The 18,973-nt window shown below is 40.7% G+C and overlaps 1 protein-coding gene across 1 annotated transcript in view; it reads right to left on the bottom strand.

Moving 5' to 3' along the window:
• vldlr (very low density lipoprotein receptor) overlaps window positions 1–18,973 on the bottom strand; it is a gene marked incomplete at both ends in the record, with an annotated part of 121,912 nt that overhangs the window by 75,229 nt on the left and 27,710 nt on the right. The window contains one exon of the mRNA XM_080743744.1: window positions 1,083–1,205. Coding sequence (XP_080599870.1) covers window positions 1,083–1,205 — 123 coding nt within the window. The remainder of the gene's footprint in view (window positions 1–1,082; window positions 1,206–18,973) is intronic.

Below are 18,973 nucleotides of genomic sequence, written 5' to 3'. Positions count from 1 at the left end.
TGTCGTCAGGACGAGGAGAGCGATATCCTCGTGTGAGGGACGCCGTGTGAGGGACGCCGTGTGCGGCGGTCCGCAGCGTGAAGCGCAAGGTCTTGGTCCAAAGATCGGAGGGGTGATTGTAGCCCCCATAGTTAGTACAGCCATGAACCAGCCCTAAACAGCCCTGCCAATCGGGCTCAGCCCTATTGGCACAACGGTTTGTGCGTTGGTCTGGCGAGTGGGAGCCCCGGGTTCAATCCCCACTTCCGTGCATTACTACATATAGTATGTGTACACATACATACATGTAAATAAAAGTCAATCCTTGTACGTCCAAAACCCTTCCTTTTTTAAGATCTTTATAAAAACATTTCAATAGGGAACATAGCCACTCTATTTTCAGTACTTTAGTGTGACTTTTTTTCGATAGTATACAGCAGTGGTTGCCAAACCTTTTTGCTCATGACCCAAAAGAGAAATTAGACATTTGCTCGGGACCCAAACAAGTGAACATAGCAGATCTACAAGCTCACAACGCGGCACGAAGTGACACAATCTGAGTTTGTAGCAGATCTACAAGCTCACAACGCGGCACAAAGTGACACGATCTGAGTTTGTAGATCAGCTATTTTCACTGTTTCTTAGACATCTTGAAACGGTTTGAAAATAGCGAGGCTAGTTTGTAATCACTGCAAGCCGACAACTATCAATGTCTAATGTTCTGCTGTGAGGATATACAGTAACATAACAAACAGTTACAGTAAAAACTGTTTCTTACTTGTGTTGTGACTTGTGATCTGTGTGTTGCTGTGCTGTTGACTTCTTAGTTTTAGAGCGCAAGACAAGAGCACAGCTAGAGGGCTGTACATACTGTCTCCGACCACCGAACTTTCATGGAAAAGTTCAGACTTTCTGACATGCGTGCAGCTTTCCAAACTCAAATTGCTGTAAGTTGCGAGAGATTTGCAAGATCATTTTGTAGTTGAACCAGACCTTTCCGACACAAATTTCGGTGGTCGGTGACAGTATGGACTGCCCTTGAGTGTAGCTGCTGCGCGCAGCAGTGAAAGGCGCGCGCGCGCGCGTGCGTGCATGCTACTCACCACAGTTGAGCTCGTCATCTCCGTTGTCACAGTCCCTCTCTCCGTCACACTTCCAGAAGACGGGAATGCACTGAGTGGAGCCCACACCGCAACTAAACTCATTCACACGACACGTACGCATGTCTGCGCTCACACACACGCACGCACACGCACACACACAAAATAAAGACACACACACACACATTAAATTACTATACATGTGCGGACGTCAACATTTTTGGACAGCATAAATAGGCGGGCTGTGGGCCAGAACTGGCCTGCCAGCGACAATATCTGGCCCAGGAAATTATTTTGTAACATCATTTACAATTGTCGGCAGGTAGAACAAATAATTATATTTTCCATTCTTCGAATGTTGTTTTCACTGTCAACTTTCCTCGAGTTTCAGATGAAAAAAACTTTAACCTCACGTTTAAAAAACAAACCAAAAGCTGTGTTTCACACGCCTTAAATTACACATTGTTTCTCTCCTTTGTTCTAAGACACCTTGAACCATGAAATAGCTCTTAGAGTACGACTCACTGTCTCCAGATAAAATGTTCTTTTTTTAACTACCGTAAATATCCTACAAGTGCCACATTCAAGGATGGGGCCAGCACAAACACGATTACACAAGCATGTCTGTGTGCACCTGTGACATTTGATTCCTTGTGCATTTCTAGCACTCGTTATAGCACCCACATCTTTGAACTTTTAAAACAATGTATATAAGGTTGTTCGTTTCAAGTTCCAGGTCCTAAAAAAATAGCAATTGATTGTGTTCTGGCCCACCATCTAATGGCTTAAAATAACTTACTTGCCGACCCCAGTTTTATGCCATTTTAACGCTTCCCATAAAGCTTGGATGTGCACCGAAAATGGCAGATCTACAAGCTCTAGGGATGGGAAGATATTAAAATTTCATATCACGATTATTGTGACAAAATAAATCGCGATTTACGATATTATCACGATATTCAAAATCCATTATCCTGGGGCGGAACATTAGCCAAAAAATGTACAATCTACAAGCTCACAACACGTCACGTTGTGACGCGTTGTGAGCTCGGCTACTTTTTGGCAAAGACATTTGATGGAATGAAAAAAAGACTATCAACTACGTATATTATAAGTACCTTTTACCAATTCTAGAGGGTTTCAGTGGTACCAGATATGCAGCTCAGCAAATAAAAGGTGAATTGATCCCAGTGCATGACGGAGGACGATATCACGATAAATTAAATCTCGACGATACGATTACCGTGAGTGTTTTTTTATCACGATATACGATAATATCGTGTATCGTCCCATCCCTAACAAGCTCACAATGCATTGCGGGCTTGTAGATCTGTTATTTTTTGGTGTGCGACACCGACGCGCAGCTGCATATACTGTAAATCAGGCATAATTCAAACCCCAAAAAACTAACCTCTAAAGCTGAATCTTTTCCTAATTGTCACTCCCCAACATGTTTATACCATAAATGTCAATTTCTCAAATTCTATAATACTTGTGGAGACAATACAGTAATAAATTGGCTCTCAGTGTGCACACAGCGCACACACACACACACACACACACACACACACACACACACACACACACACACACACACACACACACACACACACACACACACACACACACACACACACACACACACACACACACACACACACACACACACACACACACACACACACACACACACACACACACACACACACACACACAGTTAAACATGTTGCCTCATGCTAGATGCAGAATAGATATGCCTCATGCTAGATGCAGAATAGATAGTAGATACACCACAAAAATGCTAATATACAGCATATGATTTGTGAAAGTGACAAACGGGCTTCACAGTTATGTCAGGTGTGTTCATATGCTAATGGTGATGCGATTTCAGATCAATTGCTCCAGCCACTGAGGAGAAACGCTGTTTCAGACAGACAGACAGACAGACAGACAGACAGACAGACAGACAGACAGACACTCAGACATTCGGAAAATTATATGTTTGATAGAATCTGTTTCACACATCATTAATTTAATTACCTAAAAGTAGTTACCATTATGTACATGTGAAGTTTATTGAGAGCCCCGAAATGTGTGAGTCACAAAATATGTCTCACATTCCAACATATACCGGTAACACAGTCAATTCTGTAAAAGATTTAATACACCACATAGACGGTAATAAAATAAAAGGAGATGTGCATTCAGATAAATCAAGTCACTACTCTTACACACTGTAGCCAAGCCCACTATGGTTTTCTAAGCGTCCACCAAGTCAGCATCTCAGATCAGAGCAAAGACACTCTTCCAAAGACAATCAAAGCCCTGCAGCCTGCTCATGTGCTGTTAATTTACCCATTTAGGCCTAGAATTATTCAATGCTTTAACCAGTGAAAAATAGCAGATATACAAGCTCACAGCGCGCGCTGCAAGCTTGTAGATCTGCTATTTTTGAAAACGTTGTGAAAATGTGTGCAAATCTTTGAATATATGTATTTTCAAAGTGAACGTTTGCAACTCAAATTTTGCTTCTGGGGGGTCCCTGGAGCTAAATATTTTGAGATGGGGATCCGTGGCCAAATACATATCATTTTTGGGGTCCTTCACATGAAAAGGTTTGAGGACCACGGACATAGTACTCTCTCAAGAACAGACTAACTGAGCTCCATTTAAGTGAAAAGGACCTTTTCTTTGACTATGGCTAGCCAGATTGCTGACATAGATACATAGGTTTTAAAAAACAATCTTAGAGGGATTCAAAAGACACTTATAGAATCGGGTCAAAATTATAATTTTCACGATTTTTCAAAAATAGCAGATCTACAAGCTCGCAGTGCGGCACTCGGTGCCGCGCTGTGAGCTTGTATATCTGTTATTTTTCAATAGTTAAAGCATTCAATAATTCTAGGTCTAAATAGACAGACCTGCAGACAATCAGGGGCGAAACAGGCTTTCATGGTGTGTAGCTATGGAAAAAGTAATCACATTTTTTACTTAAGTATCAGTATTGCAATGTAGAAATATTCTGTTACAAGTAGAAGTAAGGAGTTCAAAATGTACTTGAGTAAAAGTATTGGCATCAAGTACTTAACGTACCAAAACAAAAGTACGTTTGAAAATAGCAGATCTAAAAGCTCAGAAGTTGTTAGCTTGCCATGTAGATCGGCCATTTCAAATAAGACTAAAACGTGGATTATGTATGTTTTATAATATTATTATTTAAATCTGCAAAGTAACTCTGATTGGCTACGGGCATACACGGCCCGTGGACCGTAATTGGCTACGGGCGTAAACAAAGACAGACAGGAATTTCTGGAATAGATAGATGGGATCGATAGCAAGCGTTACCAAAAACGCTAATCTTAGCCCATATCCCCAACCAACACAACGGTGGTCCCCAGGTTGATTCTGAGTCAGGGTGGTGGTCCCTGGTTCCCAATCAGTTGAAAAACCCCTGGTATAAAACAACCAGCTCGCAGAATCAGGCACTTAATCAGACACAGATTAAAGACCTTACGGGAGCTGGCTAAATGGAACACAGATGTAATGAGCCAATCTTTCTGTAAGAACAAGGTCCCAAGAACAACAGCGCAGCAACATTCAATGTGTGATTAAAACCCATTCAGGCCTAGAATTATTGAATGCTTTAACCAGTGAAAAATAGCAGATATACAAGCTCGTAGCTCGTAGCTTGTAGATCTGCTATTTTTTAAAAAGCCTGAAAATGTGTGCAAATCTTTGAATATAAAGTGAACGTTTGTAACTCAAATTTTGCTTCAGCGGGTGGTCCCTGGAACTAGATATTTTGAGATGGGGGTCCGTGGCCAAATAAATATCAGTTTGGGGGTCCTTCACATTTAAAGGTTTGAGAACCACTGACACAGTAGTCTCTCAAGAACAGACTGATCTCCAGTTAAGTGAAAATGACCTTTTCTTTGATGATGGCTTGCCAGATTGCTGACATAGAAACATACGTTTTTTCAAAAAACCTTTGAAGGATTCAAAAGACACTTATAGAACCGGGTCAAAATTCTAATTTTCACAATTTTTCAAAAATAGCAGATATACAAGCTCACAAGCTTGCCGGCTTGCGAGCTTGTAGATAGTTAAAGCATAACATAATAGTTAAAGCATAACATAATGATACACAATAATGTGTACCCGTTCTAAATGGGTTAAACTAACGCAATGCATTAAATAAATCAATGAAGTTTAGCCTGAACCCTAATGACGGAAGCATGTCCAATTAAACCTGACGTAATTGAGATTAGTGTAGTGTACGTTCTCCTTCTCTTCATCCTTCCATCTTAGGTCTCTATAGTGTTTCAGCCTCCATCATTCTACTACGGATGCATCTATCCCAGGGGTCTTCAACAGAGGGTCCGGGACCCCTAGGCCCGCAGGGGTGGGCAACTTTGATGATGGCGAGGGCCACTATATTTCCACCTTCACTCCAGAGGGCCACATTGCATATTTCTATGTCCTACTTTGTCATTCTAGTATCTCATACAAAAGAAGCAAAAATAGCAGATCTACAGGCTTGTAGATCAGCTATTTTTGCATCTTTTGAATTGGAATCCTGATTTTTATATTTTTATTTTTTGTATTGGAATCCTGAAATGTAACATTTTGATTTAATTTCAAACGCATTTAGTTATATACTCATGTTAACTTTATGAACCTAAATACAAATACATTTGACATAAACAAAATACATTTTAATACTATTCTACAAGGCATTAAGATACTAATATGACGTGTGAATTGTTTAGAATTGTAACAGCTGAAATAAATCATTTATCAGTATTCTGATATTAACCTGCGGGCCGCATTAAGTGAAGGTGAGGGCCGCATGTGGCCCCCAGGCCGCCAGTTGCCCATGTATGCCCATGTATGCCCTAGGCATAGGGGGTCCTCAGAGTTACTACAGGGGGTCCTCCAAATCTCTGTGTGATAGAAACTTTTTTACTCCTTTTTTTATATTAACCACTTGTACCCTAGCGTCCATGTTCCAAGAACTTTAGCCAAAAATAGCCGATCTACAAGCTCACAACGCCTCGCGCTGCGAGGCGTTGTGAGCTTGTAGATCGGCTATTTTCGGCAAAGAGGTTTGGTGTAGAGGGGAAAAGGAGCAGACTAAAGCTGGCCTTACATTAGCAGATCATCGGGCGAGATTGAATCGGGTAGCATTAAACACTACAGGATAATTGTTTAAGATTATCTGCACTTTGACTTTGACCTATTTGTACAAATGGGACCAAATGGTTACATTTGTGCACTCTTGGGACTGACAAATGCACAAGAAGTGCATAAAGTGTATAAAATAATCGATCATTTAACAATCTATCCTGATTTTGGGCATGTCATTAGGCGAAAAACTTTACAAGCTTGTAGATATGCTTGTAGCTTGTTTGTAATTGACAAAGAAGAATAAGAGTTATATTAAGTGTATTTCCTCTGGTCTTCAGTGTATTGTTCTTCTTTTGCTCCGATCAGTTTGGGCCTCTGTTGTTTTTTTAGTTTTAACCAAGGGACAATCTATTCAAAAACAAGGTTTTAAATGTCTTTAATGTGCTGCAGCAGCAATCATTAACGTACATGGTCGACCAGCAGGCCTTCGTCAGCGCCTTCAAACACTGTTTTTTCCTGTTGTCAAGAAGCTTTTAAGCTTTTTGAGTTGAGCACACTTGGTCTTTGAAGTGAGTCTTTTAGCTTTACCCATCTCTATAAGAGATTCACATGAAGTCATGACATCATTAGAGCCTGTGATATCTATTTTTTTCCCCATTTGCTTGTGCATGCGTGTGTATATTCAGACAGACATTGTAGATAAACACATGAAAGGTATAGGGAACGTGATTAAAACAAGGTTAAAGCAATATTATATATCTCTGCGGGCCGAAACCTCCAAAATGTAAATTTTCTGGAAAATGAGCTCAAGTGGAGTTAGGAGGTTTTGACAATATATTTCGTCACTGTCTGGCCAAAACCTCTTAACTCCATTTTTGAGGTTTTCGATTTTTTTTTTTTTTTTTTTTGCATAAATCAGAGCTATTCAACACCCTTTATGTCTGTGTGTTGGTTATAATAATATTGAACCAATGAAAAGTACTAAAAAGTGCTTCGGCCCGACAGCAGAGATATAATATATGGATGGACTATTGGGGGTCTCCTTGTGTCTCCAGCTCTTTAATAATAAACAGAAAATAGGCTTTTGGGTGGGTTGCCAATTTCAGCCAATCAGTAGAGAGCAACATAACATGTATAGTGTTCCAGTTCCAATTTTGTCAGCTAATTTCTTTGTGTCATCACTTCCAATTTCACTTGTTTATCCTGTAGGCTGAAAATACATTTTCTGTTCGCTACAGAGCTGGAGAGAAACGGAGACTCATGTTTGCGTACTATAAGAATATAAAGCCATTTAACGCTCATGTAACACATTTTAACCTCACCTACCCTACCTTTAATAGACACAGTAACAGAGACTTGCAGACAAATGCCAACACAACACTTACAGGCAGACAGGAAATACCCACGTCCACACTATTCTGTGCTGCCAAGTCATGTGTAACAGCTGGTCAAACAGGACAGTGATAGCAAGATTACAGCACTAAAGTAGGCAGACTTGCACGTACCCCACACACACACACACACACACACACACACACACACACACACACACACACACACACACACACACACACACACACACACACACACACACACACACACACACACACACACACACACACACACACACACACACACACACACACACACACACACACACACAAAATCCAAGCTGACCTGCACGTGCACTTAATTTTAAATATAATAATAATAATCACTTTAGGTTTTAGGACAGAAAACTATATACAAACACTATGCTGCTAATACTATAATACTAATACTATGCTGCTCTAGCACAGTGGTTCCCCCAATTATTTTGGGGGGTCCCCAGATGATTAACTTAATGTGCAACATTGTTTTCTCACTTAACAGTAAATAAACCAACAAAGTTTAAGTGTATCCAGGGTATCTGCACATTTCTAAAGTGACAATTTAAGGACTTTTTAATACCTCTAAAATTAAAAATGGTCAAACATTTGAGGAAATTGTGATAATAGTCGATCTACATTAGTGGCGTTTCCATAAAGCCACTTTTTGCGCATTAACGGCTTAGTCGCAAAATGTTTTTATGGAAACACTTCAAAATGCGAATAAACTTTCATTATCCGCAAAAAAGATTATCCGCTTGGAGGAGGATTTTGAGGCTTAATCGAATAAACTAAATGCGCAAAAGTGAATGGAAACGGGTCAGAGAATAAAGTATGACGTTCTAGGTCCATTTCCCCTGCCGCTTTGTCCATGGTATAGCGTTAGCCCACAAAACAAACCTGTTGTTTGTTACACACGGAGTGACACGGACCATGTGTAAATTCCTCCCGTTTTAAGCCATTGGTGGCGAGCAAACCCTTCCTCATCCCACGGTGTTGCGTGCCTGAAGTGCCCAATCTACAAGCTCACAGGCACAGCAGCTCGCATCCACGTCTCCGCGCCGGTGTGAGCTTCCAGATCGGCCACCTGACCTTCCAGAGGACGCTGAAACTGCCACTGTGCAGCGACGCGACCGCGGTTTTCCCGGTGAATCGGTAGCTTTATGTATTGAGAGGAACTCTTGCCAATTTCGTAAGAGACTCGTCGCCAATTGTAATATATTTAAAAGTTATTTGGGGCCATGATGATGACGACTGATAATCCCTTCTTCCCACTACTAGACAGCGACCGAGTGACAGCAGTCAGACGTGCAGACGGTGCAGTGCTCAGGTTCGGTCTGAAAAAAAACAGCCTGATCAACTCACTGTGCAGCGACGCGACCGCGGTTTTCCCGGTGAATCGGTAGCTTTATGTATTGAGAGGAACTCTTGCCAATTTCGTAAGAGACTCGTCGCCAATTGTAATATATTTAAAAGTTATTTGGGGCCATGATGATGACGACTGATAATCCCTTCTTCCCACTACTAGACAGCGACCGAGTGACAGCAGTCAGACGTGCAGACGGTGGAGTGCTCAGGTTCGGTCTGAAAAAAAACAGCCTGATCAACTCTTGCGACGTCGCTAATTCGAATGACACCCGCAAATGGAAACATGCTAAATTCGCTTTGTCTTAATGCGTATTTCTGATAATTCGCTTCCCTAATTCGATTAAGTTTATGGAAACGCCACTATTGTGAGCATTTCCACCATTTTTGAACATGTTTGAACAATGAACATAGAAACGATTGAGCGTAATACCTTCTTGTTCTATTCGTCGCTGACTGTTGGTAAAAACATTCCAAATCTTATTTTATTATTTTTTAAAGGTGATAAACAAACTCAACCTGTCGCATTGTGCATTAACCGACACACATGCAGTTAACCACAGATGACCACCAACAACCACAAGTGTACACATTTACCCCCGACGCTCATCCTGATGACCTGCACGTATGCACACTGTAACCAAGCTGACCTGCATGTATATAGCATAGTTATGACTAGACCCACACACACACAGTACGCACTGTACACCAATATAGTAACATGGAACTTGACACAAGTTCCATCTATATAAAGTACATGCACTTCGCACACACATCTGTATTCATAGGCCGACCTGCCACATATCTAACATATGCCCGCGTGACACACTCACACTTCTGCGTTACACAACACATAACGCGCGCACACACACACACACACACACACACACACACACACACACACACACACACACACACACACACACACACACACACACACACACACACACACACACACACACACACACACACACACACACACACACACACACACACACACACACACACACACACACACACACACACACACACACACGGTTGTCAGGGATTTGGTTTGTATGTGCGTGCGTGTCATTTTTATTTTATCTTGTCACATTCCTACGCTAATAATTTGAGGAGACTGTCTCCATAGGGCAGGGGTTCCCAAACTTTTGTCTCAGGGCACCCCATACATATTCTTTTAATCCGAGGCACCCCTACATTATAATTTTCACTCCCAGCACCTTATATTTATAGTATATCGTCGTTGTCAGGTGGAAACCTTGTATGTCCAAAACCGTTTGTTTTGTATTTATCATCTATAAAATGTACTAACGCAAGGCGTTGTGTGCTTGTAGATCCGCTGTTTTCACTAGTTTTGTGCGACAGTCTTGTATGATGAAGCAGGGCTTTGCTTTACCAAAAGACGTACACATTTGAAACTTGGAGATACGAGGTTTCTGCCCGACAGTGACGATATTTTAGTGATTATGTTGCGAGGAAAACATTGAGACAATAGCCATTTTGGTTAGAACCGACTGAAAATAACGTTGTACTTCAGATTTAAAATTACACTAAATATTTTGTCAAGTGTCCAAATAAATTCCAAATATTGTCAAATTATCTCGCGGCACCCCAGAGTGGGTGACCCCAGGGTCACCAACTTTGAAAACCCCTGCCATAGGGAACAAAGCAGGCTCTTTGTGTCTCCATATATCCATGAATTCAAGTTGCCATGGGGTGAGTAATGGATAAGGGGGGGAAAGAAATGACGGTGAACTATCCCTTTAAGTTTGTATGTGCAGTGCATGAATGTGTGTGCGCATACCCGTTTAATAATAAGCTTGGCTTGTCGTGTCTACTGTATGTGAAGAACGTGAGCGTGTGTGACGTTGTAGGTATCCGGGTGCACGTGTGTGCACGTGCGGGTTAAAAGAGGACAACCTTGTAAGCATGCTGTTCTGGCCAGAGCCGGGGGGGTAATGCCATTGTGTGTGTGTGTGTGTGTGTGTGTGTGTGTGTGTGTGTGTGTGTGTGTCAGTGTTGGTTCAGTGCCATGTCATTCGCTGGCACAGCTGTTGCATTTAAATCTTGAACACACTGCAGCCTGCAACAGGCAAGTATTGTACTGTATTGTCCATCATTCATTTAACCCATTTAGGCCTAGAATTATTGAATGCTTTAACCAGTGAAAAATAGCAGATATACAAGCTCACAGCGCGGCACCGAGTGCCGCGCTGCGAGCTTGTAGATCTGCTATTTTTGAAAAAGTCGTGAAAATGTGTGCAAATCTTTGAATATAGGTATTTTCAAAGCGAACAAATTTGTAACTCAAATTTTGCTTCTGGGTGGTCCCTGGAACTAGATATTTTGAGATGGGGGTCCGTGGCCAAATAAATATCAGTTTGGGGGGTCCTTCACATGAAAAAGTATGAGAATCACTGACATAGTGGTCTCTCAAGAACAGACTAACTGAGCTCCAGTTAAGTGAAAGGGACCTTTTCTTTGACGATGGCTGGCCAGATTGCTGACATAGAATCATAGGTTTTTCAAAAAAATCTTAGGATTCAAAAGACACTTATAGAATCGGGTCAAAATTCTAATTTTCACTATTTAAAAAAATAGCAGATCTACAAGCTCGCAGCACGGCACTCGGTGCCGCGCTGTGAGCTTGTATATCTGCTATTTTTCAATAGTTAAAGCATAAAATAATGATACACAATGTGTACCCGTTCTGAATGGGTTAAAATACAGAATGATGTAGAGGTAAACCCTTTCATTAGAATCATTAGAATTCACTGCAGGGTGTTTCAACAAGTGGGGCAGGAACCTGCAAAAGTGGGTCACACTGACAAGGACACACACAGAGACAAATGACAACTTTACCAGAACGAGAAAAGAAAAAGGTTACTGGAGTTCTACTGGTATGCCTCAAAGCACCGGTGCTCATGAAAGGGGATAATATTCAGGAAATGTATGTCAAAAAGGCATTTAAAAAAACAGTACATGAACTCAAGTAAAAAGGCCTTCTTCACTACGCCCTAAAGGCAGCACAAGACGACACGCGTTGGTGTATTTCAATGTCTCTAGCACAAATAATAAAAGGTCTATTAAGCCCCTTTTCGACTGCAGCTTTAGCACCACACTACACCACACCACATCACTTAAAACTATCTACATTTTCCATTACACAAAAGTACCCCTATCGGTAAGAAACAAACAGACCATTTTAACTGTGATTATACAGATATACAAGCTCGCAGCGCGGCATTCGGTGCCGCGCTGTGAGCTTGTATATCTGCTATTTTTCAATAGTTAAAGCATAAAAATAATGATACACAATAATGTGTACCCGTTCTGAATGGGTTAAACTTATGGGCAGACTCCATTTGTAATAGAGAGCATACAAATACAACCAGGGTCCATTTGGTTGAATTTGTACACACACCAACACAGTGCATCTAGGGATGGGACGATAATCGCTATAATCGTGTTTAAAAAAAAAAAACACTCAGTAATCGTATCGCGGAGATTAAAATGTTAGCATGAAATCATCCTCTGTCATGCGCTGGGACCAATTCACCTTTTATTTGCAGAGCTGCATATCTGGTACCACCAGTGGTGCTTTGAGATTTTCTTTTCAGGCCGGACGGTCATTTATTGACGTCACGCGCACGCGCCTCTAGAGGCAATTTAGAAAGAACGGATCTCAGCAGATCTAATGGTGGGAAAACAAAAACGACTTTTTCTAGTCTTAATTACATTTGCATTGTTACTTAATATTTTATGTTCTAGTTTCATTTAATTCAGAAAATACAGCGCTGCTAGTAGAGAAACAAGTTTGCTTTGAACGAATCTCAAACAGCCTACATATGGAGCCATGTATAAGGACTGGACGCACACACATGCACATGCTACTGTAGGTGTTAAAGTAGTATACATATGAATAGGGTACTTGGGCTTGTGAATCTAGGGGGGATGCGCTGCAGACCACTTACTGGCAAACCTGGTAAACTTGTTATGCAAATATAGCCACTTCATTAGAAACTGTAGGCTATGTGGCGCGTCGTCACCCGAATCTATGGGGAGTTCTAGCATGCATACGCGCAAGCACTGTTCCGTGCCGTAGGGAAATATATTGGCCACACAGCGTCCGGTCACGTCCGGCCTCAAAAGTGCTACTGGGTACCACTTAAACCCTCTAGAATTGGTACAACTGACGTGGAAATAACTTTTACCCCTCTCTACCAAATCTCTTTGCCAAAAGATGGCAAATCTAGAAATTCTGTTGCCGAAAATAATGGCAGATCTACAAGTTGAACTTGTAGATCTGCTATTTTTTGGGCAAATGCTCCGCCCCAGGATAATGGATGTTGGGGAAATTTCGATTATCGCAATTATGTAAATCACAATTTCTTTGGTCACAATAATCTTGCCATGACATTTTCAGATGGTCCCATCCCTAAGTGCATCATAAGCCTTCATCACATCAGGCAAGATGACACAGCAGACCTTTCTAAATGGTGTCTGCCATGTTATCTAATTTAATTTATAAACCAAACCACAAGAGAACAAGGGAGAATAAGACCTTGTTCTTTGCGCTGTGATCCAGTCACTCAAGACTGACAGCAGGCAGCTGGCACCAGCTGTGTTACATCTGTGAGCCGTCATATGATTTTATAGCACTTCTACATCATTGTAAAGCAGTGTTGCCTTGATATTTGGGGGGGCCTTTAGTATTAAGTAAAAAAGGATTTGTTTTGCCGATAACTTCCATTTCTTTTCCTAAACCAAACTACTTAAATGGGGGGGGGGGGGGGGGGGGGGAATCGATAATTTAATAAGAAAAGAATTATACGTTGTCTGGAATACAGTATGTCACCCAGTAGATCAGGTAAACTAGACACAAAAAAAACCTTCTTTAAACCAGTGGTTCTCAACCTTTTCAGGCCGCGACCCCCAAAATAATCATATTTTTACTGTGGACCCCCTACCCTGACGAGCACTAAAAGTTGAGGCATTGCATTTTGTATTACACAGTTAGTTATATTGTGAAAATAGCAGATCTACATGCTGAGGCAGTTGTGAGCATGTAGATCGGCTATTTTCAAAAACTTTTGACAATTTGGCCAATTTAGAGGTATTAAAAAGTCCTGAATTGTCACTTTGGAAATGTGCAGATACCCTCTATACACTTAAACTTTATATTAGTTTGTTTACTGTTGAGTGAGAAAACAATGTTGCACATTAAGCTAACCACCTGGGGAGCCCCAGAGGTTGAGAACCACTGCTTTAAACAACAGTTAACTAGCAAACGGTTATGTTGGCTCAGACAAAGCAGGTGGTGCCTAATGTTGTGGCTCTGATTCTTCACAAAACAAATAACAATAATGCCAAAATGTGCAATGACCATCTGGTGGCTGCATTTAGTCACATTATTAGAGGTTATATAGAGGTTTAGAAGTACACAATTCCAAGTATGGAGACATGACCGGAGAATCCACATATTAGAACGGGTACAAATTATAGTGTATTATTATTTCATGCTTTAACTATTGAAAAACAGCAGATATACAAGCTCGCAGCTGCTATTTTTGAAAAATCGTGGAAATTGGAATTTTGACCCGATTCTATAAGTGAAAAACCTATGTTTCTATGTCAGCAATCTGGCCAGCCATCGTCAAAGAAAAGGTCCTTTTCACTTAACTGGAGCTCAGTTAGTCTGTTCTTGAGAGACTATGTCAGTGGTTTTAAAACTTTTTCATGTGGGGCCACGGACCCGCATCTCAAAATATTTAGTTCCAGGGACCAACCAGAAGAAAAATTTGAGTTGCAAACGTTCGCTTTGAAAATACATATATTCAAAGATTTGCACACATTTTCACGACTTTTTCAAAAATAGCAGATCTACAAGCTTGCAGCGCGCTGTGAGCTTGTATACCGGTATCTGCTATGTTTCACTGGTTAAAGCATTCAATAATTCTAGGCCTAAATGGGTTAAACGCTTGAGGTCTTTGACTTGGATTTATGAACCTCAACAAAAAAAATAATAATAAAGCAAACAGCAAGAAAAAAACAAGAAAAATAAAAATACAAAAATAAGCTTACTTCAACAGGCTTACAGTAACAAAGGGTTCCTACAATGATAGAGCCCAAACAAAAAATCATCTTTGTTCTATTGACTTGAAACAATGATTGTTCAAAGGCTTTGGTTTGAAGGCAGTCTGAAAACGATTATGAAAGTGCAGCTAAGTGTCAAACTAAACAGGGTGTCGAGGGATTGGTTGTTCGATCTTTAATTATGCAACTGAAAAATAAAATCACAACTGAAGATAAAATGCACATCGCATCATCTCCTTAAAAGGCTCCCTGGCTAATAAGACAGATATGCCTTAATACATTATAAGTGTCCTCTATACTACAATGTAAAATTAAAAACACCTTACTTTCACTCAATAGGGGAAATGCCTGTCGCAAGTTGATGATGCCATGTGTGATCCATCCCTATGGAATTTATGGCATGCATGTGCAAATAAAAAGGAAAGAAAAAAAACAACAAAAAAGCAAACAAATTTGAAATATTGTTTTTTATGACATCGTCAACTTGCGACAGGCATTTCCCCTGTTGAGTGAAAGATTAGCTATTTCTAGAAGAAATAAAATAATTGAGGTGTTTTAAATTTTACATTGTAGTTATAGAGGACAATTATAATGTATTAAGGCATATTTGTCATATTAGCCAGGGATCCCTTTAATCATGAAGGCCACCTTGTTACCGTATTTTCCGGACTATAAGGCGCACTTAAAAGCCTTTAATTTTCTCAAAAAACTACAGTGCGCCTTATAGTCCAGTGCGCCTTATATATGGATCATTCATTGACATTGACATTCCCTTTAGCACAGCTCCATCTGTTGGATGCATAACGCAACGGTAGCGTCTATTATGTGCGCCTTATAGTCAGGTGCGCCTTATATATGAAAACAGTTTGAAAATAGACCATTCATTGACAGTGCGCCTTATAGTCAGGTGCGCCTTATAGTCCAGAAAATACTGTAATAGTCATTCCTGAAATGTGAATGCCACATTGTTAATTCCGTGGAAAGCATACCTTGTTCTTTTTAAACTACCGTCATTCAGTTGACAGGCCAGCTCTCCTTGGAAAAACAACCCCTCACCCCTCCAATGTTTCTGAAGGCCTGTACAAAATGGTTAGGGGTACTTGTGATGTTTGCTAGAAAAGGAGTCAGCACTAACCAGATCTAACGTCATCAAATACCCTTTTGTACGCACCTCGGCTGCCAGGCATCTGAAAGGAGTGCTGCTTTTTTTCCCAAGGTTTTTGTTGCTGCCTTTTTAAGTCACTTAGGCCTAGAATTATTGAATGCTTTAACCAGTGAAAAATAGCAGATATACAAGCTCACAGCGCGGCACCGAGTGCCGCACTGCGAGCTTGTAGATCTGCTATTTTTGAAAAAGCAGTGAAAATGTGTGCAAATCTTTGAATATATGTGTCAAAGCAAACATTTGTAACTGAAATTTTGCTTCTGGGTGGTCCCTGGAACTAAATATTTTGAGATGGGGGTCCGTGGCCAAATAAATATCATTTTTGGGGCTCCTTCACATGAAAAGGTTTGAGAACCACTGACATAGTAGTCTCTCAAGAACAGACTAACTGAGTTCTCCAGTTGAGAGAAAAGGACCTTTTCTTTGACGATGGCTGGCCAGATTGCCGACATAGAAACATAGGTTTTTCAAAAATATCTTAGAAGGATTCGAAAGACTCTCATAGAATCAGGTCAAAATTCTAATTTTCACGATTTTTCAAAAATAGCAGATCTACAAGCTCGCAGCGCGGCACTCGGTGCCGCGCTGTGAGCTTGTATATCTGCTATTTTTCAATAGTTAAAGCATAAAATAATGATACACAATACTGTGTACCCGTTCTGAATGGGTTTAAGTCACTTCTGTTTCGTCTTGTGAATTGACTTTCTGTTGCCGCTCGGGTCTACGCATTGACTAGTGAAAGGACCCTTGGGGAGCAACAAGGTTTTAGGATTGGCTTTATTCCAATTGCAGTAATATGAACATTACCTTCATGCGGTGTTAGCGTTTAAGAGTGCTCATTAATACAGACTAAATGAAGCAAACACCATTAAACAAATTAAATGGAATGTCAAATGATTTGATGACTGGTGTCCGTTTAAAATCTTCCAAAACAGCATCGAAGGTGCCGTCGGTTAATGAAATGTGAGGTTTCCGTGTCGGCATCAGAAACATCAGAGAATGTTTAAGACCTCAGAAAGACAACAAAGACTTGACTAACAAATCTAAATGCAAATCACCTTGTTTATGCAAGCAGTCAGGGACTACTTCATGGCAGAAAATATTCAAATGAAATGCACGTTAACACCGCAACGGCTTGGATTCATGTGGATATCAGACTTCATGTGGACAGTCTTACGACATAATCCCTGACGTTATGACTAGGGCTGTCACAATTAGGGCATTTTACTTGATGATTACTTGTCAAATAATTACGATTAACGATCATTGAACATTATGTATATGAATAAAAAAAGAAATCTGTTTTACTTTTAGGCTTCGTAAACAAAAAGAAAAGGTGCACGGGGCAGATAACAGATCACCAGGGTAAACGCACAAGTCACTTCCTTGAACCACTGGTAGTGTGCGTCAAGAAACTAGAAATCAGCCCAGGACAGAAAAACAGACCCAATTAGGGATGGGACGGTTAACCGAAACCAAAACTAACCAAAATTAAGTATACAAATAAATCAAATATGAACAGGATATTAACTCATTTCCTGCGATCCCCGTCGAAACCGGAGATTTCCCGCTGTACCACTCTGCGATGCACTCTGGTCTTTTTTCACGCGTTTTTTTTTTATTTGGTAGCCGTTTGATTCCTCTACCCGCCTGGCATATGATCTGCGCACATATCGTCTGCTATGTGCGCGAACGTGTCCACGTGTTACCATAGCGCACAGCTGGCTGTTTCCAATGTTTTTTTCATGTAAACACTGGCGGATAAGCAGGGATACAGCCTGGCAGCGGATATGTCTATTTCAATGGGGTTTTGTTTTATTCGAAAGCTGTCACCGAGTCTACACGTCTACTAGATGAGTCGCGCACGATGCGTGCATGTGCCCACGTTAAAAGGTAAGGAAAATTTGTCAGGAAAACAGTTCAGCCTATGTTTAAAATAGCAGCAAATGACTTAACAGAATAAATCACTAAATGTATATAGTTCCTCATACATATGTTCCAATACCTAATAACAATAAAATAAAGAAAATAACGGTACAGAATGAGATGTAGACCTAATGTATGTTACATGTTCTTGGCCCTGTTTGAACTGCCCACACACAGGACTGCAATAGTATTTATTCATAATGGCTTCATAGACGTTTAACCAGCCACATTCCAAAGGTTACACCTTTAGAAAAGAAATTCCAAATGCCCATCCCTAAGACCCATATACAGTACCCAGTATATGCCTCAAACAGAGCCATGCCATAAAAAAAAAAATCATTAAGATGCCTCTATGATTTTCATGTCGCCATGGTGACCTTTTCATAAAAGTAATAACTCACTGCAGGCCATACATAGTATACTGGGACTAAACCACAGCTAAGGGGCAGTTTCAACTGGACGTGGAGCCATGGCTTTATTCCACTTGTATTTACCCAGACAGAAGCTGAGAGGGAGACGCTAGGAGAGACAGACAGCAGGAAAGCCAAGCGAGAGACAGTGTAGGAGAGACAGTCAGTAGGAAAGCCAAGCGAGAGACAGTGTAGGAGAGACAGTCAGTAGGAAAGCCAAGCGAGAGACAGTGTAGGAGAGACAGTCAGTAGGAAAGCTCAGAGGGAGACAGTGTTGGAGAGAAGGGCCGTAGGAAAGCTGTGATGCAAAGAGCTTGTAGGTGGTAGAAAAGAATAGTTCCTTTATTGTAGATCTTTTTACTCAGGGGTTAAAGCAAAAAATAAATACCAAGATTTTTTTTTCTTTTCGACAATGTCCCAAATTCCCAATAT

Source organism: Nannobrachium achirus (assembly GCF_963921795.1).
Source record: "Nannobrachium achirus genome assembly, chromosome: 15".
In the NCBI taxonomy this organism is placed as follows: domain Eukaryota; kingdom Metazoa; phylum Chordata; class Actinopteri; order Myctophiformes; family Myctophidae; genus Nannobrachium; species Nannobrachium achirus.
Note: the sequence above shows the minus strand (reverse complement) of the source record. Positions and strands in the feature narration are given on the sequence as shown.